At 40.2% G+C, this 25931-nt stretch overlaps 2 protein-coding genes across 2 annotated transcripts; one reads left to right on the forward strand and one right to left on the reverse strand.

The window, feature by feature from the left end:
• Nucleotides 1-9925: 9925 nt before the first annotated feature.
• HNRNPH2 (heterogeneous nuclear ribonucleoprotein H2) lies at nucleotides 9926-15585 on the reverse strand. Its single transcript, XM_090264808.1, has 2 exons — nucleotides 15468-15585; nucleotides 9926-11390 (listed from the first exon to the last, which is right to left on the reverse strand). Exon 2 carries the CDS (start codon nucleotides 11335-11337, stop codon nucleotides 9988-9990), a length of 1350 nt encoding a protein of 449 aa, XP_090120934.1. The 5' UTR covers nucleotides 11338-11390; nucleotides 15468-15585; the 3' UTR covers nucleotides 9926-9987.
• Nucleotides 15586-15764: 179 nt separating this feature from the next.
• Nucleotides 15765-25331, forward strand: GLA (galactosidase alpha). The gene is made up of 7 exons (XM_090265284.1): nucleotides 15765-16068; nucleotides 20290-20464; nucleotides 21501-21678; nucleotides 22423-22514; nucleotides 23927-24088; nucleotides 24294-24491; nucleotides 24860-25331. Exons 1-7 carry the CDS (start codon nucleotides 15875-15877, stop codon nucleotides 25142-25144), a joined length of 1284 nt encoding a protein of 427 aa, XP_090121410.1. The 5' UTR covers nucleotides 15765-15874; the 3' UTR covers nucleotides 25145-25331.
• The last annotated feature ends 600 nt before the right edge of the window (nucleotides 25332-25931 follow it).

Raw genomic sequence — 25931 nt, forward strand, 5'->3', positions numbered from 1 at the left:
CCCCCACATACAGCGCCACAATGTGGTGAAACAGGTCGCCCTGTCCTGACAAATCCCTAAGGCTCCGCCCCTGACAATGTAATAGGAGCGACAGCTCTACCTGGGATGCAGAGGCAAACAAACACAGGAGCCTCTCAAAATGAGGAGACAGAGAAGTATGGCCCCAAATGGGGAACGGATCAAGGTTCCAGTGGGAGAACTAAGCGGCGAGGAGAGAGCCAACCTAACAGATGCAGAATTCAAAACACTGGTGATAAAGATGATCACAAGCTTGACAGATATGATTGAGTATGGCAAACACATAAGAGAAGAAGTGAAAGCTATGCTAAGTGAAACGAAGGAAAATCCACACAAAACCAATGGTGAAAGGAAGGACATCGGGGTTCAAATCAATGATTTGGAACATAAAAAAGAAAAAAACAGTCAACCAGTGCAGAATGAGGAAGGAAGAATTGAAAAAAATGAGGAAAACTCCCCAAATTTTGTGAAGGATATGGACATAGAGGTCTGGGAAACACGGAGTGTCCTGGGCGAGCTGGACCCAGAGGGACCACACCAGTATGCATCATGATTGAGATGCCAAAGGTGAAAGATAAAGAGAGAGTCCCGAGGGCAGCAAGAGAGAGGCAGAGAGTTGCCTACAGGAGGGTGCCTATAGGACTCTCAGCTGATTTCTCAGAGGACATTTTGCAGGCAGGAAGGGACTGGCAAGCAGTATTCAATGTGATGAAAGGCAATCTGCAACCAGGATTACTCTATCCAGCAAAGCTATCATTTAGAATGGAAGAGCAGATGAAATACTTCCCAGACAAGGTAAAGCTAAAGGAGTTCATCATCACCAAGCCATTATTATATGAAATTTCAAAGGGACTTACTTAAGAAAAAGAAGATCAAAACTATGAACATTGAAATGACAACAAACTCACAACTATCAACAACTGAATCTAAAAAATAAAAACAAAATCCAACTCAGCAAACCAGAATAGGAACAGAATCATAGGTATGGGGATCATTTGTAGGGTTAACAGCTCGGAGGGAGAAGGGGCAGAAATGGGGAAATGGTGCAGGGACTAAGAAGCATAACTGGTTGGTACATAATAGACCAGGGGAAGTTAAGAATAATATAGGGAAGGGTGAAGCCAAAGAACTTATATGCACGACCCATGGACATGAACTAACAGGAGTTGGATTGATGGAGGGAAGGGGTTACTGGGAAGAGGGGAGCAAAGGGGAAAGAAATTGGAACAACTGTAAGAACATAATCAATAAAATATACTTTAAAAATTAAAATTAGAAAATTAAAGAGATATCAAGTGTTGGAAAGGGTGGGGAGTAAAGGAAACCCTAGTGCACAGCTAATGGAAACACAGATTGCTACAGCCACTATGGAAAACAGTATACATGTACCTCAATAAATTAAAAATCGAAGCACCAACTGATACAGCAATCCAACATCTTTTTTTAAAGATTTTATTTATTTTATTTATTTTTTTATTTTTAGGGAGAGGGTAAGGGATGGAGAAAGGGAGAGAAACATTGATGTGTGAGAGAAACAGTGGTTGTCTCCTGCAAGTCCCCAACTCACCCAGGCCTGCAACCCAGCCATGTGCCCTGACCAGAAATCAACTCAGCAACCTTTCGGTTTGCAGGATTACACCCAATCCACTGAGCAACACCAGCTAGGGCAACAATCCAACATCTTGATATATATCCAAAGAAATTAAAATAAGGCTCTCGTAGAGATTCCTGCACGCCCATATTTGTTGCAACATTACTCACAATAGCCAAGATACGGAAATAACCTAACTGTATGTCAATGACTAAATGAATATATAAGATTTGGTGTAAATATACAATGGAATACTATTCAGCCATGAGAAAGAATGAAATCCTGATATTTGTAAAAACTTGGGTGAAACTTGAGAGTACTAAGCTAAGTGAAACAAGACAGAGAAAGACAAATACTGTATGATACCACTTCCAGTCAAGATGGAGGCATAGGTAGACACACTTCGCCTAGAATTGTAACCAGATTTCAAAAACAAATAACAACCAGAACCATCATAAAATTGAGCTATATGAAAGTCCAACAACCAAGGATTTAAAGAAGCCACATTCATTTAGATGGTTAGGAGGGGTGGAATCATGGAGATGGGGCAGAGAGGCAGTGTTGCTTGGACAAGCTGCAGCAGTGGTGGTGGTGGTGGAACAGACGGTCCCACATTCATGTGTGGTGGATAAAAATCAGGAGGGATAACCTGGGAGCAAGTGACCCCAGCTGCAGGCCAGACCACACAGCCCAGGGTTCCAGCACAGGGACGATAAACCCCCATTACGTCTGGCTGTAAAAGCCAGTAGGGGTTGCGGCAGTGGAAGAAACTGCCAGATTTTTGCCACTTAGAGGACTCCCTCTGTACTCTCCCCAAAGCCACTGTCCCCAAACTCTCCTCAAGCGTCTCCAGTCCACTCTGCCCTCCCTTTGCCAAAGCCCAGGGTAAATGGGTCTAAACAAAATTTTGTACATTGACCCTTTAAGAAGCTCTCTGTGACTCCAGCCATCTCTCCCTGGTAGGCAGAAACCCCACCACTTTTTGCCGTTGGATGCTATCTGGGTTCCTCTCAACTCTGATGCTATAGGCTGGGGATCCTAGCTTGGGGTTTAGATCTCACACTTCTCAGGGGGAACCCCCCAGCCGCTGAAATTTTCCTCCAGCACTTCAACTGCCACCTATGGGAGCCCAGCCAGCCCTCTTGAATCTTCTCCATACTCCATACCAGTCACATTGTGATAAAGAGGTTTCTTCTGTCTGTCTGTGGTTTTAAGGCTTCTATCCAGCTATTGTTCAGTTCGTTATTCAGGATGGTTTCTCCATAATCAAGTTGTAATACCAGATTGGTCCTGAGAGTTTAGTTTGGCTTCCACTTACTCCTCTGCCATCTTGAATCCTACATAAACATATTTAAAGGTGCACTGTATTATACGGATGTGGCACATGTCAAGATGCAACCTAAGCAATTTTGTTCTTATAGGCACAAGTTCACTTACCAGAACATAAAGAAAGTGTATGTGTTCCTTTTCCTCCTGTGCCATCTTGTAAAAAGCTCAGGAAGGCTGCCAGAGAACATGGAGCTGTTTGCCTTTCTAGGCCTGACTATAGAGGCTCTGTCCAAATAGCCCTGAATCTTCCACAGAGAGCATCTCCATGGATTTGTAAATTCATTTTTTTCTTGGCAGTCTCCTCAGTTAATTTTCCAGAAACTCTGTAGCTGTGGTTCTGCATTCTCAAGTCAGCCACTAGATGACACCAATTTCCAGAAATGACGGAGCTTATCTGGGACTGGGTTACACTTAAGTATATGGAGGTCATTGGCGTAATTTCCCTTTTTTCTGCTTTGCTGTATTTTCCAGTTTTTACAGAGATTATATGTAATTTTCATTTTGTGGAGAAAAAAAATTATCTTCTCTAAACAAAAAGTCAGTCTAGGGAGAGTATAAAGATCTAAGATTCAGTGCTTTTGAATCTATTACATATAGTTAAACATATGCTTACTCTATGATCCAACAATTCCATCCTTAGATATATACCCAAGAGAAATGAAAGCCTATATGTATACCAAGACTTGTACATGAGCTCTGGCTGGTGTGGCTCAGTGGATGAGCACTGGTTTGCGAACCAAAGGGTTGCTGGTTTGATTTCCAGTCAGGGCACACGCCTGGGTTGCGGGCCAGGTCCCCAGTTGAGGGCATGTGAGAGGCAACCAATTGATGTATCTTTCCCACATCGATGTTTTTTTCCATCTCTTTCTCCCTCCCTTCCCTCTCTCTAAAAATAAATGAACACATTCTTTAAAAAAAAAAAAAAAAGACTTGTACATGAATGTTTATAGCAACTCTATTCATAGTTGCCCCAAACTAGAAATAACATTAATGTGCATAAACAAATGAGTGGATAAGCAAGCTGTGGTACGTCCATACAATGAAATGACTTAGTAATAAAACATAAGCCACACAATAATTATGCTGACTGAAATAAGCCAAACCAAAAAAAGAGTACATACTATATTCTTTCTTTGTATAGCATTCTAGGAAATGCAAACTAATGCATATTTTTAGTAATCAGATTAGTGGTTACCTTGGGGGTGGAGATCAACTGGTAAGGGGCCTGAGGTGAACTTTTGAGGTGACAGAAATGTTCTGTATCTTGATCTGGTTACATAGGTGGATGTTTTTTAAAATGCCTCTGTGAGTGGAGATAGAAGAGGATATAGGAAGAATAAATGGTGATGGAAGGAGACTTGACTTGGGGTGGTAAACACACAATACAATATAAAGTTGATGTATTATAGAATTGTACACCTGAAACCTATATAATTTTATTAACCAATGTCGCCCCGATAAATTCAATTTAAAAATTTAAAAATAAAAATAAGTGCCTCTCTGAACCCCTAATTCCACTCCTGCTATAACACTGGCATTTTTGTGCCCTTCTCAGCCAAACTGCTTCAAATAGTTGCCTATACTCTGTTTCCACCACCTTAACTTCCCCACCTCTCAGCTAACCACACTCCAATCCATTCCAATCCAGATTTTGGCCCTGTAACTCCATGAAAATAGATCTAGCTAAAGTCACCAATGACTTCCATGGTTTGTAAGTGCAACACATATTTTTCCAGTCGACAGTTATTTGATGCTCAGTGCCAATGAACACTATTGACAGTCTACTCTCTACTTCTTGAAACAATCTCTTCCTTTGCTTTCAATGACACAAGTCATTCTAACATTCTTTTAAACCTCCCTGGCTGCTCTTCTCCCATCTCATTTTCAGGACGATCCTCCTCTACACCACATTAAATCCTTGAGTTTCTTAAGGTTACTTCCTATGTTCTCCTACATTCTCCCTGTGATTCTCCTCTGACCTGGACAGCATTATCCCCATACATGACTTCAATTACCACCTATGGGCATAGAGCTAACAATTCATATCTTCAGGTTAGATTCCTCTTTCAAGCTGCAGATCTGGATGGCTTTCTTGGTGTTCTCAAAGGCATCTCCAACACAACATGTCTAAGACCAATCTCACAATTTCCATCCTTAAACTTGGTATTCAGTGTCTCTGACCAGCACTCCCAAACATCCAGTTATACAAGCCAGAAAAGAAGTGATCCTTGACCTCTCACTCTGCCTCACTCCCAATTCAAATCCATTTCTAATTCCTGTGGATTTTACTTCCTGTGTAATTCTAAAATACACCAATTCCCTCCATCTAAACCACCACTAGCTTAGTCCAATCTGCCATCACTTCTACCCTAGATCGTTGCAATGATTCATAATAGGATTCTCCAATACAGTCTGACCTCCTCCCAGTTCCTTGTCCACACTGTAGACAAGGTGGTATTTTCAAAAGACAAATCCAATCTATTACCTTTACTACCACCACCACCCATACATACACACAGGGCTGCCAATGGCTCTTAGTATATAGACAAAACAGCTTAAGCAGGCTTCCGTTGACAGTCTACATGTCCTGACCCCTATATACCAGCACACCCTCAACTCGTGCCACACTGCTCTCCACTATCTCTTGAACTCCAGCAGTACTGGCATTCTCTCAGCCCCTTTTACCCACTATGCTATCTCTGAACACATAGCCTTAAGCCTTTTCTCCCAGACCCCCATCTCCAACCTAATAAGCCTGTAATTTTTCTTACCCTTCAGCTCAATAGTCACATTCTCAGGGCAGAATTCCTGACTAGTCAAATCCCCCTATTTTATAGGTTCTTATAGAACTATAAACCCCCTTCTTCCTATTTGCTTGCTATTTGGCTCCCCCACTAGAGTATGAGCTACATGAAGACTGAGACCTTTAGATAGTTTCTGCTCATATCTATTTCCTCAGCATCCAGCACAGTGCTTGGCAATAAGTAGGCCCTCAATAAGCATCCTGTGAATTAATGAATGAGTAGGCCCTTTTTCATTGTCTTTTAAAAAAGAATTGGCCCCCAGCAGGCCAGACTGATATGTACTACCATAAACACTGTCTAAAAGTGCCTTCTGTCAAGGAGAAATAGAGCCAGAAAATAATTAAAAGCAGTAAAGACAGATTTTATTCAGTACTATTACAATAGGGGAAAAGATGCTTCAGTATAAAACTGGACTCAATTTCAAATACAACAAAGACAATTAGGGATTTATAACCAAGGAACAGAGTGATGGGATATTACTAAGAGGAGACATCAAGGAGGGGGTAGTCTTGCTAAACCAACTTAACAGGATTCTTGGTAAAGGCAGTCCAAGGTGATCAGGGATCAGGTATCAAATGTAGGAGATGACTTAGAAAAATTATTGCTAAAATTGGGCTGGGCACAAGGACAACAGGGCCTAAGGATGAGGCCTAATTGAAAAGAGGTCTTAGAAGAATCTGTCTAAAGTTTGGTCATGAAGAGAGCCCTGGCTGCTGTGGCTCAGTGGATTGAGCGTCGACCTGCGAGCCAAGTGTTGCTGATTCGATTCCCACTCAGGGCACATGACTAGGTTGCACGTCAGGTCCCCAGTTTGGGGCGCGAGTGAGAGGCAACCACACAGTGATGTTTCTCTCCCTCTCTTTCTCCTTTCCTCTCTCTCTAAAAATAAATAAATCAACAAACAAATAAATCATTAAAAAAATAGTTTGGTCAAGAAGAGTCTTTGTCATTTCCTTAGGTCACTCATTATATTTGCATTTACCCTGCTGTCTCCCTGCAAGATATATTGTATATCTCCACTGTTCATTACTTATTATTCCATAGGCATTTGTAAGTGCATCTTTAAGGTATAATTTTTATTCATAAAGTTCACCCATTTTAAGTGCATAACTGAATTTTTTTAGTAAATTTACAGACTTGTGCAAACTACCACAACAATCTAAGTTTAGGACATTTTCATTATCTTAAAACAAAACAAAACTTTACAGCCCTGGCTGGTGTGGCTCAGTTTGTTGGAGTATCATCCTGTAACCGAAAGCTTTCAGGTTCGATTCCTGGTCAGGGCACATACCTAGGCTGTGGGTTAGATTCCCAGTCAGGATCCCCCATCTGGGCGCATATGATCCCTCAGTGAGGGCACTGGGAGGCAATTAATCAATTCTTCTCTCTCACATCAGTGTTTCTCTCTCCCCCGTCCTCTCTCTCTAGAACTCGTTGAAAGGTGAAGGGATTAGTCAAAGAACATATATACATGACCCATGGACATGGACAACGGTGTGGGGTTTGACTGTGGTGCGCACACGTGGCCATCTGTGCTGCTGTCCTGACAGGTACTTCGATCCCTTTCCACACTTCTAGTGCTGACCACTGACCTTCAGGGTCTCTTTTGACCACCTCCCTAAGCTTTTTTCTTTCTTTTTTAGTTTTATTGAATTTATTGGGGTTACAGTTAATTATGTAGGTTTCAGATGTAGTTTTAAACACATCATCTGTATTTTGTGTTGTGTGCTCACCACTCCAAGTTAAGTCTCCTTCCATCACTACTTATCCCCTCTATACCCTCTCCTACCTCCTACACCCTCTTTCGCTCTGGTAATCACCATACCATCTTCTGTGTCTATGAGGGTTTTGTTGTTGTCTTTCATGCTGCTTAATCCTTTCATCTTTTTCACCCAGCCCTCCAACTTGAGTTTTCTTATCCAGCAGAGGAAGCAAACACCTTAGCTCTTGGACTCAGACAATCCTTTCCTGAGATTTGGTGACATCTAGTGGCTAACTAGAGAATCTTTGCTCATACTTAAAGAACGTTCTGGAAAATTAACTGAGCAGCCGGAAAGCAACACCACCTACTTGTGAACGTTCTGAGAAAGGTATCCTGAAGGGCTTGAGAGGTGAGGGTAATGACTGGCTTATTATAGCATGAGTTAAAATGGATTTCTTGCTCTTTTGCAGCTGTGACAGAAATTACAAATCAAAGAATCTTAAATCACCTCCAACTGTATCCTCAGTATGATTGATTTTCTAGAAATGGTGCTCAATAAAAAATATCCTTGAATAAAATGGAATCAGATAATACCAATTTGGTATTTGCTTCCCATCTCCTAGTGCTTTTCTGGGTCCCAAGCTCTAAATATACAATGGATAACAATCCATTTATAGCCTGGTCAGATCTACAGAGATCTGTATACGTTCAGGTACAGCTGGTACTGACATGAGGGTATCCAGGGCTTTAGATCATCAAAAGGTATAATTTTTAATGGCTACTATGGTGTGGGCAGAAATTTAAGATAACCACAGATATCACAAGTGTTGTTAATAAGCATGTGCAAAGTGTACTTTAATAGAAAGGGGAGGCAGTCAGGGATCATGAAGGAAGCTGCTTCTTAAGGTTGCTGTGTTAGGGTTCAAATAAGCCTTTTAGAGTTGTCATGGGTTGCAAAATGTGGTTGTGAAAACTGCATCATCAGCAAAATCTCAAGCACTACAACTACAGAATTCCAGAAACTCTAGGAGTGGGGCCCCATAATCAATTTAACAAGCCCTGCAGAGGATTCTGGTACATACTTAAGTATGAGGACCAGTGGTTTAAAACAAGGTTTAAATGCTCTGAAATACCTTAAAGGGTGTTTAGAGACTATTAATTTATGGAGAAGACAATTATTTCTATAATACAGGCCTACTTTTTCAAAACATATAAAGGTGCCTTAAATCTTCCCCTTTACGGTTAAACGAAAGGAAGATTATTTGTGTTTGCTTCTTTGGATTTTGGAGAATGCTGTCTTGACAGTCTCCAGAGTAGCCCAATAGCCCTGTGGACATGGTGGTAAGTTTAGAAACAAACAGAAAGTTGCTCCACCTCAGTATTAATAAAAGAAATACAAATGAAAATAGCAACTAGATACCTTTTCAACTAACAAATAGGCCATCATCAAGAATAACGTGCAACATTGAGAAGGCTATGGGGGTAAAATTAAAAAAAAAAACAAACACATACTCTGATGGAAACACAAAGTATCATGATTTTTCCAGTAATACAAATCAAAAGCTTCTAAAATGTGTGTACCTTTGACTCGGCAGTTTTAGGAATATATCTTAAAAATAATTAATAATATAAGCGAGAATTATGAAGACGTTTATGTTCATAATTAAAAAACTGAAAACAACTGAAACTTCAAGAGCAGAGGACTGTGTAAAAAATGGCTCATATGACAGAACATAACAAAAATCAAGCTGTACAATATTTTTTCCAGTTTTTAAAAGGAAGATTTATTTAACAAGTTTCACTTAGTACAATACATCTAATGGAAATCACAATACAAGGAAAGATTTAAACCAAAGCCTCAGAATTTTATACAAATGACATGATCCAACTCCTGAAGTATGAATCGGTGTTACATCTCAAAATTGTCCCAGATCTTAAAAAAAAAAGTTAAAGTGCACACTCATGTGCCTTACAGGATAATAAACCAAAAAGCTAAAATTAACAAACATGCCAAATGTTTTCACTTTGAATCGTAGACAGAGCGCCTATATTTAAGTTTTACAGAAAAGCATGTTTCTCAACATGCATCCAAAGTTTTCAATGTACTATGGTATAAGAGCAACATTTAACATAAGTGAAACTGTTTTAACCTAAATATGCTTACTGCTTAGGTACACTCCTACAACAGAACTAACTTGAGGAAAAATGAAAATTGTTCTAACAGTTATAGTCAATACTGAATTGTTATTACATCCTAGATGAATGTTTCAGTGTTCAAAATTACTGAGCCTGAAGTTTGAAAACAATCTTGCCTTCCATTTTACAGTAAGCATAAATGACAAGCCTGTAATGCAAAAGTATCAATCTTTTTCTTTTTAAAAAAGAGAAAGGAAAAAAGAAAGAAAGCTGACCAGGATTGATCAGAATCAGTACTTCCCATTTACCAGTCATATTGGATACACTAGACAGCCCTCCCGTTCTATTCAACTCCATAAATGAACAGCTTTTATTTCTGTAGTAGCTGTTTAGTGCTCCTTCTCTACCTATGCAAGGTTTGACTGATAATCACTGGAGTTTTCCTGCAGAACTTGGTCATATCCACTCATACTGCTCTGACCACCATAACCACCCCCATAACCACCACTCAGCTGCTGGCTAGCAGGGCCCCCATAACTAGACTGGTTGGATAAGCCCATTCCTCCCATCATCTGGCTACCATAAGCACCACCACTTGCCCCTGCTGTAGAATTCAAAAAGAGTTCTACATAGCTATGATCATAGGCCCCACCACTTGTTCCTGCAGTAGAATTTAAGAAGAGCTCCACATATCTGTGTTGCATATTAGCCTTGTCTTTTGCCATAGCTGCCACAGCATCTTCATGAGTAGCAAATTCAACATCTGCCTCACCAGTAACTCTGCCATCGGGTCCAATTTCAATGTGTACTCTCATGGGGTTAAGAGGTGAGAAAAAATTGTAAATATCATTCTCAGTAGCTCTGTAAGGTAATCCCCGCATGTGTACACAGTGCCCTGTGGTGCTCTGGAAACTGGATGCACCATCTCCATATCTATGATCAGACATTCCTGAAAAACAGTAATTGAGGTCTCTTCCAAATCTATCAGACCCAAAGCCATAACCATCATTATAGCCACCATAATCATCATAGCCTCCATACCCTCCACCATAGGCACCCCGCCTCATCCTTTCAAACCCAGCCCCTCTGCCAATACTATTATACCCTCTGCCAGTCCCTGGCCTATCATAGGGACCTGGCCGCTGCATAGCCATGAGCTTTCGAGGGGGGTCATAGTGGGTTCGGACTTCAGCTCGGCTACTCTTAAAGATTTCAATGTACCTGTGCCCTATTCTTTCCTTGTGTTTCTTTAAGGCCTTTTCAGCTATTTCCTGTGAAGCAAACTGCACAAAGGCCTCCCCTGTGCTCCGCCCCTGGAAGTCCACTGGCAGTGTCATCCCATTTGGCACAATTTCCAACCCTGAAAAAAACTGAACAATCTCCTCCTTGCTACAGCCAAACGGGAGTCCTCTAAGACGGACGAAGCCATCATTGGCAGTATCAGGACTATTCGGACCTGTATGCTTCAATACCCAATCCATTTCAACACTGTTGGACTTGAATACTTCAACGTATCTGTGTCCCATGGTTTCTCTGTCCTTCTTCAAAGCCAATTTCACTTCATCTTCCGATTCAAGTTCGACAAATGCTTCGCCACTTGGTCTGCCTTCTCTGGTGTAGATGAAACGAATACCTGATGTACCATTTTGGATTTTGCAATCGGAGAAGAAGCGCATCACTTCATCGGCAGAGCAGGACCAGGGCAGGCCCCTGACCTTCACCACAAAACCCTCCCTGCCTTCCGTGCCCAGCATCATGGTGACTGTTAGGCTCTTGGTGGCAAGCTCGGCTCAATGCAGATACAATGCAGCTGAAAAAAAGTAGAACACTACTATCACGGAAAAATGTTCACAACATAGTAAGAGAAAAAAGCAAATATTAATAAAAAATTCAAATGCAATGATAGCTTTTTTTGGTAAGACATTCATATAAACAAAAAGACTACATCAAATTTCTAATTCATTCAACAATTATTTGATACCTATTATGTGTGGGATACCATTAATTGTGGTTATTTCTGGGTGGTGGAATTATGGAAGCTTTTTGTTTCAGGGAATGTTTTCTTTGGAAATTTCAGTATGTTCTAAGATTTCTACATTGACCGTTGACTATTGTAACACCATAGTCAAAAGGAAAATGAGTAAAAATTAACATCAACAAAATCAGTGGAAGATGGCAACAAATTAAAAAATGGCTATCTATGATTGCATAAAAATGAAAAACTTCATTATATCAAAAGATTAATCAGATTAAGACAAACAATATACTTGAGAAGATACCTGCAACAAATGCATTAATATCTTTACATAAAGAACTCACATAAGTTAATAAAAGGGAAATATTAAGGCCTAAGAGATAAGTGGAAAAAAAGACATTATGGGGAATTCATGCATTCATTTTATGTTTTTCAGTTGCCGGATCCAGTATTTGGCTCTGGCATATAAGGATCAATGAGCCTCAAAAGGACTTATGGTCCTACGGGGGCACTATATGTCTTTACTAAAAACAAAAGGGCAAATAAACATCATTTTTGCTATGACAGAATTCTGTGCAGGTTGAAAGGGTGTTATTAAAGCAGGGCATGGTCGGTCAATTCTATAGGTTGGCAAAGAATGGTTAAATGAAACAGGCTAACTGGTTCAGGGATCCATAAGACTTTTTAAAATTATGATAGAGCATAAAAAATAGGAAGAGGCAAGGCAGGAGATAAGGCAAGCAAGGTAGAGATCATATCCCAAAGGCCTTATTTGACAGACAAACCCTAAGGCCTTTAACAGGGTAATGAAAGGAGGGAAGTGAGGGGAGAAGGGAGTGAGGGGAATGGGAAAGGGGACATGGGGCTGGGAGTGAAGAGAGGAAACTGACATCTTCAGAACCCTTTCAGATAAGATTTCCTGGCAACAATGTGGCACTCAAATAGAGGCAGCTGAGGTGACACTAGCAAGATAAGTTAGAACCCTGATCTCCTAGAGGTATGTTACGGATTCACCTAAGACAACAGTTTTTTAAAAGGAGGCAAGATGTTACCTATGCATTCAAAACAGTTGACTCTGTGGGACTTAATAACATATACAGGAATAGATATCTGAGGATACAGGAGAGGAGTCTGGGAAATTTTCAAACTTCATCCATCACCAGAAATGCACATTAAAACCAGAATTGCCACTTTTCACCCATCAAAATAGTAAAAAATAAACAATGAGAATAAATCAATGATGATATTCAAGGTTCACAAACTAACACACACCCAGAAGATTGAAAGTTGGTACAGTATTTCTGGAAAGCAATTTGGAAACAGGTATGTCTTTTGATACAGTAAATTCACTTCACGTTATGTGCCCTAAGCAGATGATCTGAAATTCAGACAAAGATTTATGGAGCTATATAGCCATTGAAAGCTATTTTATTAAGAGCCCTGGCCGGTGTGGCTCAGTTAGTTGGGGCGTTGTCCTGTACACCAAAAGGTTGCAGGTTGGATTCCCGGTCAGGGCACATACCTATGTTGTGGGTTTGATTCCTGGTCCAGGGACATATGATCCCAGGCCTGGGAGCATACAGGAGGTAACCAATCGATGTTTCTCTCTTTCTCTTTTTCTTTCTCTTTATCTCTCCCCCCTTCCTCTCTCTCTCTCTAAAAGCAATGAAAAATGTCCTTAGGTGAGGGTATAAAAAGTAAAACAAAGAATATTACACACTTAATTTTTTAATTATAAAATATTTAATAATGTGAGAAATTACTTATACTATAATCTTAAGTGACTCAAGATCACAGCTACTTTATAATCTCAACTATGTAAAAAACATATATTCTTCAACCCTATTAGAATTTCTTCCAGAGCCTGGTCAACTGAAATACAAATGTTCACTGCAGCACTGTTAGTAACTGCAGAAAATCAGAAACCTAACTATCCACCAGTAGAGGGATGGCTGAATGAATTATACTTTATCCTTAAATTCTAGAGTGCTGCTACAAAACTTTAAAAAAAAAATCTGCCCTGACCTAGAATTTCCAAAATATATTAAGTGAAAGAATATGTATAGTATGATCCTACTTGTTTTAAAACATAAGCATGCATGTATATATGTTTGCAAATGTCTGGAAACATATAATACAAACTTGTTTTTTGAGAAAACAACTGGAGAGTAGGAAGAGTGAAGTGTATTTTCACTTCTTACCCTATATACTACTATGTAGGTTTAATTTTTAAAAATCACTGCAATTGGAATTTTTTAAAATGTTAGGAAAAATATATGCATGGGGAATGTGTCAAATGTTAACAGAAGTTTAGGACTGGTAGGCTTATGTTTTTTCAATTATTTAAAAATTCTGGTGCAATCTTAATTTTCTACAGAGTAACTACTTTTATTTCAGCAAAAATATCAAGCAGCCCAGGCTGGTGTGGCTCAGTGGATTGAGTGTTAGCCTGCAAACAAAAGGGTTGTTGGTTCAATTCCCAGTAAGGGCACATGCCTAGGTTGTGGGCCAGGTCCCCAGTTGGGGGTGTGCAAGAGGCAAGCACACATTGATGTTTCTCTCCCTCTCTTTCTCCCTCCCTTCCCCTCTCTCTAAAAATAAATAAATAAAGTCTTTAAAAAACGAACAAATTAAAATATTTGCTTTTTTAGGGTCTGGTATAGAAAGTTTTATAAAAGTTTCTAATTTGGTATGTGGGTGGCTTTATCTGACATGGTCTGGGAATATTGGGTCTCTTGGAAAGCACAAAGTGTATTAACTGCCATAAAACTACAGGGGACCCTGGGTGGTGTGGTTCAGTGGATTGAGCACTGGCCTGCGAATCAAAGGGTTGCCAGTTCAATTCCCACTCAGGGCACACGCCTGGGTTGCAGGCCAAGGCCCCAGTTGGGGACACACAAGAGGCAACCACACATTGCTGTTTCTCTCCCTCTCTTTCTCCTCTCTCTAAAAATAAATAAATAAAATCTTAAAAAAAAAAAACTAGAGAATTCAATTCAACAAACACTAAGTGCCCATTATGTGCCTTTCATACTGCATCTGCAGTGATAAGAGTCTTCCTATAAACCATCTTCAGATCTGAGCAAAAGATTTTCGGACTAGTTTTTTGCATGTCTTAGCTCTTGGATGACCCACCCCATTTAATGTCCCTGCCACACTCTGGGCCTTAACATCCTCTCTGTAGTGTCAGGGAGATTCTGCTTCCTTACTGTATTTCCTGAGAATGCCACTAAGACTCCGCTGCCTGAAGTACGAATCAAGATTCCATTTGTGTGTGAAAAATTTATCTACTTATATGTGTGCCATACACATACTTTTTATACACCATAATGCTGAGTTATCTCTGGTTGATAAATTATAAGTATTTTTTTAAAACTTATACCATGCTGTTATTTTTGAATGTTCAAAATTAAACAAGTTGCTGTTATAAGCAGAAAAATAAACGTTATTTAAATATTCAACTTAGTAAAAACATTTATTGGGTGCCTCTGTCAGGCATGTAACATTTGCTTAGATGTGATTTTACATATAAAATTGACTTGGTGCCTTTCCCTAGAGGCAATCAGGCAGTGGAGACTGAGTGCCTCAAAAGATGGGCCAGCACTCAGACCACACTGGTCTCAATGTTTTTCCTAATCCACGGACGTGGTTTTTAAATGTTTTTCACCTTCAAGTTTCTCTTAAGGGTCCCCTGAGACTCGCCTAGAGATACACAAAAACCATACACAGTCACGAACGTCCACCATTTCCCCATCAGGCGCAAGCAAAAGCGGCTTCCCGGCACTGAGATGGGGGAGTGGGGGGCGGGGAAGGCGAAAGCAAGGAGCGAAAAAAGCGAAGGCGGCCTACGGACCCCGCTTTCATCTTCATTATCACGACCTCTAAGCCCCCAGTTCCCATCTACACACCAACCTCCAACGATGACGGACGATGTTCCTCCTTCTTCTCTCAAACGGCTATAGCAAGACGGTAGACGACGACCAGAACTACTTCTGCTCACGTAAGCGCCTGATCACGTGAGCAGCTACGTCATGTGAGATCTCAGTCACGTGAACAACTCTCGGCTTAAACTCGGGATCTCTGAAGTACCACACTTCCTTCTAGTATGAAAATAGGGCGGGCCAATGTCAAGGAAGGAAGAGTGAGATTGGTTTCAGTGCGTCTTACGTGACTGATCATTGGTCTGCCTCTGGGGATAACCGCCATCCCAGTTGTCTGAGAAACACGTCATTCCTTAACTGCAGTGATTGGCCCACCCCTAAGCTTAAACTTAAAAACCCAGTTTACGCGGAAATCTGTTATGCACGGTTATTGTGACGATGAGGCTGGCAAGCAGACTCCGGCGTCTGGGCTCCTTGCTGGTGCCTTGTTTCCTGGCCCTGGTTCTCTGGGACGTTCCTGGAGCCTGGGCCCTGGACAATGGCTTGGCAATGACCCCTACCATGGGCTGGCTGCATTGGGAGCGCTTCATGTGCAACATTGACTGCAAAGAAGAGCCAGATTCCTGCATCAGGTATCAGAGATATCGGATACCCCCTTCCACTAGCCTTTCCATGTGTTTGGAGGGGTAGAGGGTCTCAGCGGGAACTTTTGAGCCTGAGGGAGAGCTTGCCTACTGCCTCTGCTTTTTTTTTTGTGCCCAGCGAACTGCACCGGATGTGGACTAGCCCTAAGTTTTCTCCCTATGACCTCCTTCTGGGATGGGACTCCAGCCCGCGGCCCTTGCTTCCGGCTTCTTGGTCTCTACCTGATTGCCCAAGCTAGGGTGTTGATCCATTTACCATCCAGTTCCGTTCAGACCCTTCTTGCGAGGGGCTGCTCTGCCTTTGCTGGTACTAGCAATGAGCACAGCTGTAGTGAGTAGGAGAAACAGAGGACTTTTCTTCCTTTTGGGTTACAGGGTTCCTTGACTGTAACGTGAGAGTTTATTTAGATAGACCATGGAGTCTCTGTGATCTCCCCACCTTCTTGCCCTTGAGTGGCGTCTGGCTGAAAGGTTGACCTAGAGCAGTGGTTCCCAACCTTCCTAATGCTGCAACCCTTTAATACAGTTCCTCATGTTGCGGTGACCCCCAACCATAAAATTATTTTCATTGCTACTTCATAACTGTAATTTTGCTACTGTTATGAATTGTAATGTAAATATCTGACATGCAGGATGTATTTTCATTGTTACAAATTGAACATAATTATAGCATAGTGATTAATCACAAAAACAGTATGTAATTATATGTTTTCCAATGGTTTTAGGCGACCCCTGTGAAAGGGTTGTTGGACCCCAAAAGGGGTCGCGACCCACAAGTTGAGAACCACTGACCTAGAGGAACTATATACAGGCATACCTTGCTTTGTTGCACTTCAGTTTATTGCACCTCACAGATTTTTTTTTTTTTACAAATTGAAGACAAAGCCCTGGCTACTGTGGCTCAGTGGATTGAGCGTTGGCCTGCGAGCCAAATGTCGCTGGTTCGATTCCCAGTCAGGGCACATGACTAGGTTGCACGTCAGGTCCCCAATTGGAGGCGTGAGAGGCAACTACACAGTGATGTTTCTCTCCCTCTCTTTCTCCTTTCCCCTCTCTCTAAAAAGAAATAAAATAAAATAAATATACAAATTGAAGACAAGACCCTCCACCAGCAAAAAGATTAGGACTTGCGTTATTGCTATGGTCTGAAACCGAACTCGCAATATCTCCGAGGTATGCCTGTATATGGAAGCCAAGGTTTGAGGCTTGTTGGCTTGCAAATGGGCCAGGAGCATCCTTAGGTGTAACCTGACACCGCCTGGGTAGAGGAGGACTAGGAGAAACCCAAGAAAGTGGCAGACCACTCCAGAGTAGTAGGTAGCAGTTTTAATGAAGAAGGTAACTTACCTAGGCAACCTGTCTTGGGAGGCTACAAGAGGTATAGTTTTCCACACCTGCCGGCCAAATAAGTTTGTACAGAGGCCTTAGCTGGGTTCAGTCACATACAGGCATACCTCAGATATTTCGGGTTTGGAGCCAGACCACCTCAATAAAGTAAGTCACTCTTTGCTGGTTGAGAGTCTTGCCTTCAATTTGTTTAAAAAACAAAAACCCACATCTGGAACGCAATAAGGTGAGGCGCAACAATGCAAGGTATGCCTGTGTATTGACTGGCATTATAGTGTCTAACACATTTCTACCTCAAGGCTGCATCCTATGGGCAGCTTCTTGGAGGGGGAAGGCAAGCAGAATGCACATTCCAAGGACAGGGGAGTGGGTGAGGAGCCTCCAATTGTCTGGATCTACTGGACAGGTATTAAACCTATGTGATCCACACATTCTTTGTCTGTAAATTGGGAATAACATGTTTTTTTCTAATTTTTTTAAGTTTATTGATTTTTAGAGAGAGAGGTGGGGAGAGAGAGAGAAACATGGATCCACTTCTCTACCCATTTATGTATTCATTGGCTGACTCTTGTATGTGCCCTAAGAAGGGATTGAACCCGCAGCCTTGGCATATGGGGTCAATATTCTAACCAACTGAGCTACCCGGCCAGGACTGGGAATAACAGATCTTACCTCTCAGGGAATTGACCCAAAAGGGTCTGTAAAATAGTTTTTTTTTAATTTTTTAAAATTTCAGTTACAGTTAACAATGCAATATTATCTTCAGACGTATAACATAGTGATTAGACATTTATATAACTTACAAAGTTATCACCTTGATAAGTCTAGTACTCATCTGTCGTATCAGTTTCTTTTTTTTATTGTTTGTTGGGGTGACAGTGGTTAATAGAATAATTCTTAAACATAATAAAGACATTATGCAGAAGTCCCTCTAAAAGCAGTGGTTATGGTACATACCAGTGCCTGTAAGTTATTCCTATGAATCTATTTACAGCTTTACAGATAAAGTCAGTATGTTAATCAAACATCACAGAATTAATTGATCTTCTAAGTTTCAGATTAAGTCCATTGTGACCCTGGGGTAAACTGTAGCATTTGTGCCCATCTCATATATTTTTTGGTCTTCTAATTTTTTTCTAAGTGGTGGTTGTCATACTTTTGTATCTGATTATAAAACTAATGCATGATCAATGCAAAAAAAATGTAGAATATAATGAAAATAAAGATTCCCCTCATTCCACCCTCAGAAATAATCATGGTTAAAATGTTAATATACAGCCTTGAAACAGTTTTGTAGTAAATAACAGATTTCTTTTTTCATTATTTTCAATAAAAATGAAATCATGTTTATGTTATGAATTGTTAACAAGGTTGAACTTTTGCCTGACTGCGATCAAATTGTAGGCTCATTGTGACCTTGGGCAAATTATTTACCCTTCCTAAATGTAAGCAGAGTACCTGCCACAGAATAAGAGCTTCATAAATGCAAATTGTGTGTATATATCATAATTTATTTAAACAAATTCCTGTTGATAACTATTAGAGCTCTTCAATTTTTCATTATTGTGAACAAAACTACATCATTGTACATCATCTGATTCATTACTTACAAGTCTAATTACTGGGTCCAAATATATGCCCATTTTGTGACATATCAAACTGTCCTCCCCAAAAGTTTTACAAATGCACATTACCAACAATGGTATATGCGAATGCCTGTGTCCCCACACCTTGGCCAACACTGCATTTTGATGATTCTTTTAAAACTTTGCCAGTCTGGTAAGTGTTTTTATTTTCATTTGTTAAATTGGCTCTTTGCCTGATTTCTTTTTTGGATTGACTGTGTTAGTTCCCCATTTTTCAATTGGAATGTTTTTGTTTTGGGGTGGGGGTTGTTTGCTTTTTGGGTGGTATTTTTTGTTTTGTTTACCAAATGTTGTGAATATGGCTGTTCTTGCTATATGTTCATTTTGATATTTATATATCAAATATCAGTTTCTTCCTTTATTATTTCTGACATCATGCTGAGAAAGTTCTTTCCTACCTGAAGATAATATAGTCACCTATACTTTCAACTAGTATGTTTATGGATTTTTAAAAATATTTAAATACTTAATCCATCTGGCCTTTATTTTCCTATAAAGAATGCCACATTTAATATTAACTAAATTCCATGGTACCAAATGGCTAGAAGGACTCTTTCTGAACTTTCTCTTTAATTCCAGTGATCTATGTATTCTTGTATTCTAATGCTACTGGTACTACAGCAGCTTCATTTATCTTTTGCAGAATGATCACATGTTTAATCTGTTAGATGAACCTTTGGAATCAAGTCACCAAGTTCCTTAAAAAGTCCTTTTGGGATTTGTTCAGCATTTTAGTAAATGCATAAAGGTGTGTAGGGAGAATTAGCTTCTTTTTAATACTGAGTTTTCTTAACCAAAGCAAAGTATCTTAAATTTATCTCTAGGTATTTTAGGTTTTCCTGTTGCTTTTTTGGTTGCTCTTGTCAATGGTATCTTTTTCTCCAACTAGGTTATTGTCGATATCTAAGGAAGCTGTTGATTATGTTAACTATAGTTTCTAACTTCACTGAACTTTCTACTTAGTTCTAATAGCCTTTTCAATTTCATGCATTTCCCATTCCTATTACACTTGTTCAGGGTTCTTAGGGTAGAAGTATTAAGTGTAGAGAGGAAGGAGAAGAAAAAGGGCCCAACCCATTTTAGCTTGCATTGGTTGTGATTACCACCCAAGTATTACTGGGTTGAAAGAAATTGGAAATCCCAGGTACCTAACAAATAGGAGGTAGCCAAGCACTTGTTTAACGAATTGTAATGATTCTTGGAATTTCTATTTCAGTGAGAAGCTCTTCATGCAGATGGCAGATCTCATGGACTCAGATGGCTGGAAGGAAGTAGGGTATGAGTACCTCTGCATTGATGACTGTTGGATGGCTCCCCAAAGAGACTCAAAAGGCAGACTTCAGGCAGACCCCATGCGCTTTCCTAGTGGGATCCAGCACCTAGCTGATTATGTGAGTTTACAGATAATTTTCCTTTTCATTCAGGAGACTAAACATTTCTGTATGGAAGCTTATTCAAAAAACACTTAGAAAGTAAAATAGCTACCAGTATCTGAACTTTGAGTTGTAAGGCTTATCAGGTGGAATTTTCATCCCATCAGCAGATATATGTTTTGAATTAGTTCTTCAGGCCCATCTTAGATAAGTTCTCCTCTTGTTGAAACAGCTGAATTCTCTGGGAAGAAAAAGGAACTTGGTTCTTGACATACGTGTGCATGTATTTCTATATAAGCTTTGAGCGGTATTGCAGTTATACTATAACCCAGAATTTTAGAAGATAGGAGGAATTCTTGCTGGAGACTATTAAAGAGTAATAGAGCCAAACATTAGTTAAAAGCAATGAAGAGATTTTATTCAGTACTATTGCAATAAGAGAAGGTGCCAAGCTCAATTCTGAATATAACAAAGATAAGTGGGGATTTCTAGCCAACCAACAGATTGAGAGGGTCAGTGAACAGAAAATTACTAACGGAAGACATCAAGGGGAGGAGGGTTCTTGCTAAAGATAAGCCAAGGACTTAAGACATCAAAGGTGAGAGATAAGGAACTTGATCATGATCATGTATCAAAAGTGGGAGAAAGACTTAGCAGGATTCTTGCTAAGTGGACACCCGAAGGCCAAGATTGAGGCCTATTTAAGAAGGCCCAGAGGAACCTAACCAATGTTTGGTCAAGAAGAGAGTCTGTCCAGATAAACCTATCATTGCCCTGGAAAGGTAACTTTTAGGTTCCCATCAGAGGAAGATTAGAGTGGCTGATAGCTTTCTCTTCGGTTCTGTGCTATAGCTTATATGTGTGCTTTGAACTCAGTAGAATTGGAGAATTTACTTTTTGTCTCACAACAAGCTCACCTGCATAATTATATGGACTTGTGAAAAAAATACCCCAATACCTGGTGAAGTGTACGTCTCTCTTCTCATAGCCTGGATTGGTTCTCTCTACTTCATGATTGCACTTCTATTGTGGTGTCTCTTTCCTCTCATTTCAGGTCCATAGAAAAGGGCTGAAGCTAGGGATTTATGCAGATGTTGGGAAAAAAACCTGTGCGGGCTACCCTGGGAGTTATGGATACTATGACATTGATGCTGAGACCTTTGCTGACTGGGGAGTAGATCTGCTAAAATTTGATGGTTGTTACTGTGACAGTGTGGAACAGTTGGCAGATGGTATGTTTCATTCAAGAGATTTATCCATGAGCAAAGAGAAGAACTTTGAGGCCAAGGTAACTGAGAATCCACAGAACTAATTTTCCCATTTTAAGTACCCAGTCACAATACTGGAAATAATTATTCTCAATGTGCCAGAGCTCCTACTTATCTCCTTTCAGTTTGTCATTCATGCAATGTAAAATCCATGCTTGCCTAACCATGGCTAATATTGTGTACATTTCATTCAAGGAGGCTCTGAGTTCATTATGAATAATAATTCTACCTCTCCATAACATCATTTGGGAAAGCATCCAGAATGTCATACAGTGGCAGAAAAGGGGCACCTTCGTGCCTGCCTTTATTCAATATATGCCCCATCCGGCACTACATCCTCAGAACAATCCCAGCAGTCTAGGATGTGTTAGACACATTTTCAACATAGAGCAGCCACCTATCTCTGATGCTGGTTTAGAATATAAATGTGGCCTTTCTAGGCAGCTTTTTTTTTAAAAAAAATTTTATTTTAAAGAGAGAAGGGAGAGAGAGAGAAATATCAGTTTGTTGTTTCATGTATTTCTGTATTCATCTGTTGATTCTTATATGTACCCTGACTGGGAATCGAACTCATAACCTTGGCATATTGGGATAATGCTCTAACCAACTGAGCTACCCAGCCAGGACCAGGAAGCCTCTTTTAAAACTATACAGCCCCCCTGGAAATTCCCTCCCTCCCCTTATTTTACCCATTGTTTTCTCATACAGGTTATAAGCACATGTCCTTGGCCCTGAACAAGACTGGCAGAAGCATTGTGTACTCCTGTGAGTGGCCTCTTTATATGTGGCCCTTTCATAAGGTGAGGTAGTGAGTCCAGAATCCAATAGAGCCTTGGTGATAGATTTTCAAGACTTGAAACAAGGGTCTCCTTCACAGTCCCACCTCACTTAACAGTCTTATCCTACCCTCTCTCCTTGGATCCAACCACTTACCATCCCCACTGCTACCACTTGGGAAGTCAGTCATCTTTGATTCTTCCGTCTCAACGTTCACAACCTATCCATCAGCAATCCTGTCAGTACTATCTACAAAATAAATCCTGAATCAGCTCATTTCTCTCCATCTCAGCTGCATCCACCTTGGTCTCTCAAGCTACCATCATCTCACACCCAAAATGCTCCCAACAGCCTAATCTCTATTTCCACTCTCTCACTACACCTATCCATGTTCCAAGCAGCACCAGGTGTTCTTGTTAAAATTTAAATGGAATCACATCACTCCCTTGCTTAAAACACTTAACTGGCTTTGCATTGCACTTGGTATGCAAACTCCACTGTTCTGGCCTCAGCCTAGGTCTCCAACCTCATTTTCCCATCACTTTTGCCTTCACTGCACTGCTGTTCTTTTGTCTCTCAAACATTCCAGGCCTATTGTTGCCTCAGGGTCTATTGCTCTTTGTTTTCTGCCTTGTATGGTCTTCCCCAAGATTTCTCCTTAACAGGGAGGTCTCAGACCAGATAACACATACTCAGAATGGTGTTCTCTTAACTACTCTAAAGTAGTAGCACACTATCCATTCATTATTTAGCATTTTAACCTGTTTACTTTCCAACTGAGACCTTAGCACTATATGGAATTGTGTTGACTGGCTTATTGTCTCCTCCACTAGAATGTAAGCTCCAGGAGGGCAGGGACATTGTCAGACTTTATCACTATATCCCTAGCATATGGTAAGTATTGAATAACTATATAGAATGAATCCCTGTTATTTCCTTCTAATCTCTGTAAAATACTCTTCATCTCTTTCTCAACATCTTAAACCTTGGATATCCCACATGCCTATTTACAAACTTATTTTTTCCATTAACAGATTATATGCCTAGGATTCAGATAGCCTTATCATGTTTAATGAGTTCTATGTAATTTTGCAGCTGTTTTTACTTATTAAGATAATTTGATTGTAAAAGCAATAATGTTCAATTTAGTTTGAAGGCACAGTGAGCTGTGACAAAAATTTAAATCCTTCATAATCCCAGTACTTAGTTACCATTTGATAAATTTCCAGCATAAACATTGTTTAAACCATTTTAAATAGGGATTGTAAGTTATATTGCCTACTTCTGAAGCAAACTTCTTACAATGAAATTCCATTCCAATAAGGATTTAGCTGTCCTCCTGGAGACCTTGAAGCTGTAAACTAGAGGTTACAAGTGCTTCCTTTAAACCTATGTTCATCTTGCAATAATGTTAATAGAAAGTATGTTTTCACAGCCCAATTATACAGAAATCCGACAGTACTGCAATCACTGGAGAAATTCTGGAGACATTTATGATTCTTGGCAGAGTGTAAAGAGTACCCTGGACTGGACATCTTCTAACCAAAAGACAATTGTTAGTGCTGCAGGACCAGGGGGTTGGAATGACCCAGATATGGTAAGGATCTGAGTGAGCCCTCTGTGTTCAGTCCCCTGCAGTGGGTCTGTTTCCTACTTGACATTCAAGGTAAATTAGAAAGTTCCTTTGGGCAGGCTTTGTGTGAGAGTACTCAGAGCAGGGTGCCGTGGAAAGTGGCTCCTCTGTCTAGGCTACTTTTAAGAATGCTTCTGTCTTCTCATTTGAATTCTACCTTTTGTCCCAGTTAGTGATTGGCAACTTTGGCCTCAGCTGGGATCAGCAGATAACTCAGATGGCCCTCTGGGCTATCATGGCAGCTCCATTACTCATGTCCAATGACCTCCGACAAATCAGCCTTCAAGCAAAAATGCTCCTTCAGAATAAGGATGTGATTGCCATCAACCAGGACCCACTGGGAAAGCAGGGGTACCTACTTAGAAAGGTATAGTAAATAATATTCTATGGGTGAAAACTGGACTTGGCTAGGAAGGTGTTCTGCTTTCTAGTTTACAATCCATCCAAATGTTTATTTTGGGTGTCTACTTTAACATGGCTTTATACCCAAGTTCCAAGTTTGTCTTGGGCCTAAATGTTACATATGAGGACATGCACTGGTCTTTTGGGAATATATTTTTTAAGCTTGATATAATCAGTAATGAAGGTTTTTGCTAGAATCATTATTTCCCTAACATGCTATAAGATAACTTGAATTTTTCCTATAAGGGTTTGATACTTGACAGTTAAGTCTAAATGCCACAGGGCAGCTTATTGCTACTTACAAAGCTATCACCTATTTTCTTGGCTTTTCAGGAAGACAACATTGAGGTGTGGGAACGCCCTCTCTCTAACTTAGCCTGGGCTGTGGCTATGGTAAACCTGCAAGAAATTGGTGGACCTCGTTCTTATACCATCAATACAGCTTCCCTGGGTCAAGGAGTGGCTTGTAATCCTGCCTGTTTCATCACAGAGCTCCTCCCTATGAAGATAAAGCTTGGATTTTATGAATGGACTTCTTGTTTAAAAACTCGAGTAAATCCCACAGGCACTGTTTTGCTTCTGCTAGATAGAAGCCAAACATTTAAAAAGCTTCTTTAGCTGTGGTTGGGTGGCTCAGTTGGCCAAAGCAAGCATTGTTCCATACACCAAAGGGCTGCAGGTTTGATCCTAGGTCAAAGGCACATACATCGGTTGCAGGTTCAATCCCCCATTGGGGTGCTTACAGGAGCAATCAATCAGTGTCTCTCTCGCTTTTAAATCAATAAACATACCTATCCAAACTGAATTTTTTTTAAAGCTTCCTTAAAAATGTATATGTTTTTGCCAGTGACTACCCTACTTCTGTCCTTTTCTTCCATTCCTACTCCAGCTGTCTTTCCTTGAATAAAGCCCCCTCAAAATACAAAGTATTTTAGTAATTCCTTTGCCTGTCATGAGATTACCAATTATTTTCAATAAAATCGGAAGACTAGTTGTCAGTTGATAAAAATTGCAATGAAATTGGTAAACTCAGACTTTCAATTTGGAAGAAAACTTCCATCTCACTGACACTTGCACTTACCAAATGTAGTGTTACTTGCTTTGCTATCCAGTTTTACTGCACAACTGTCAAGAGCTGGGTGTATCTATAATCGTATACAAAGATGAAAGGGGTGTGAATTTGAAATGGGTGTTAAAAAATGGATAAGCACTGCTAGATTCCATTGAGGATTTTAATTAACTAGAAATTAAATCCTTTTCACAAAATGAATTTACATCTACTAAATTTGAGGGGGTGTGTCAAAACATTCAGGTGGTATGAGAAGTCTTGGTGCCTAAAGAACAGGGCCCAAATTCCTCATTCAATGACTGAAGTTGCAAAAGTACGTGAAACAAATTATTTCAC

The sequence above is a fragment of the Furipterus horrens genome, unplaced genomic scaffold (assembly GCF_987537825.1).
Source record: "Furipterus horrens unplaced genomic scaffold, mFurHor1.1.pri manual_scaffold_17, whole genome shotgun sequence".
In the NCBI taxonomy this organism is placed as follows: domain Eukaryota; kingdom Metazoa; phylum Chordata; class Mammalia; order Chiroptera; family Furipteridae; genus Furipterus; species Furipterus horrens.

Bases quoted from the DNA above. Each gene is read 5' to 3' on its own strand.
- HNRNPH2 (XM_090264808.1), bottom strand. From the start codon at position 11,337: ATGATGCTGGGCACGGAAGGCAGGGAGGGTTTTGTGGTGAAGGTCAGG.
- GLA (XM_090265284.1), top strand. From the start codon at position 15,875: ATGAGGCTGGCAAGCAGACTCCGGCGTCTGGGCTCCTTGCTGGTGCCT. The intron at 16,069-20,289 runs GTATCAGAGATA...TTTCTATTTCAG, and splicing joins GAGCCAGATTCCTGCATCAG to TGAGAAGCTCTTCATGCAGA. The intron at 20,465-21,500 runs GTGAGTTTACAG...CTCTCATTTCAG, and splicing joins TCCAGCACCTAGCTGATTAT to GTCCATAGAAAAGGGCTGAA.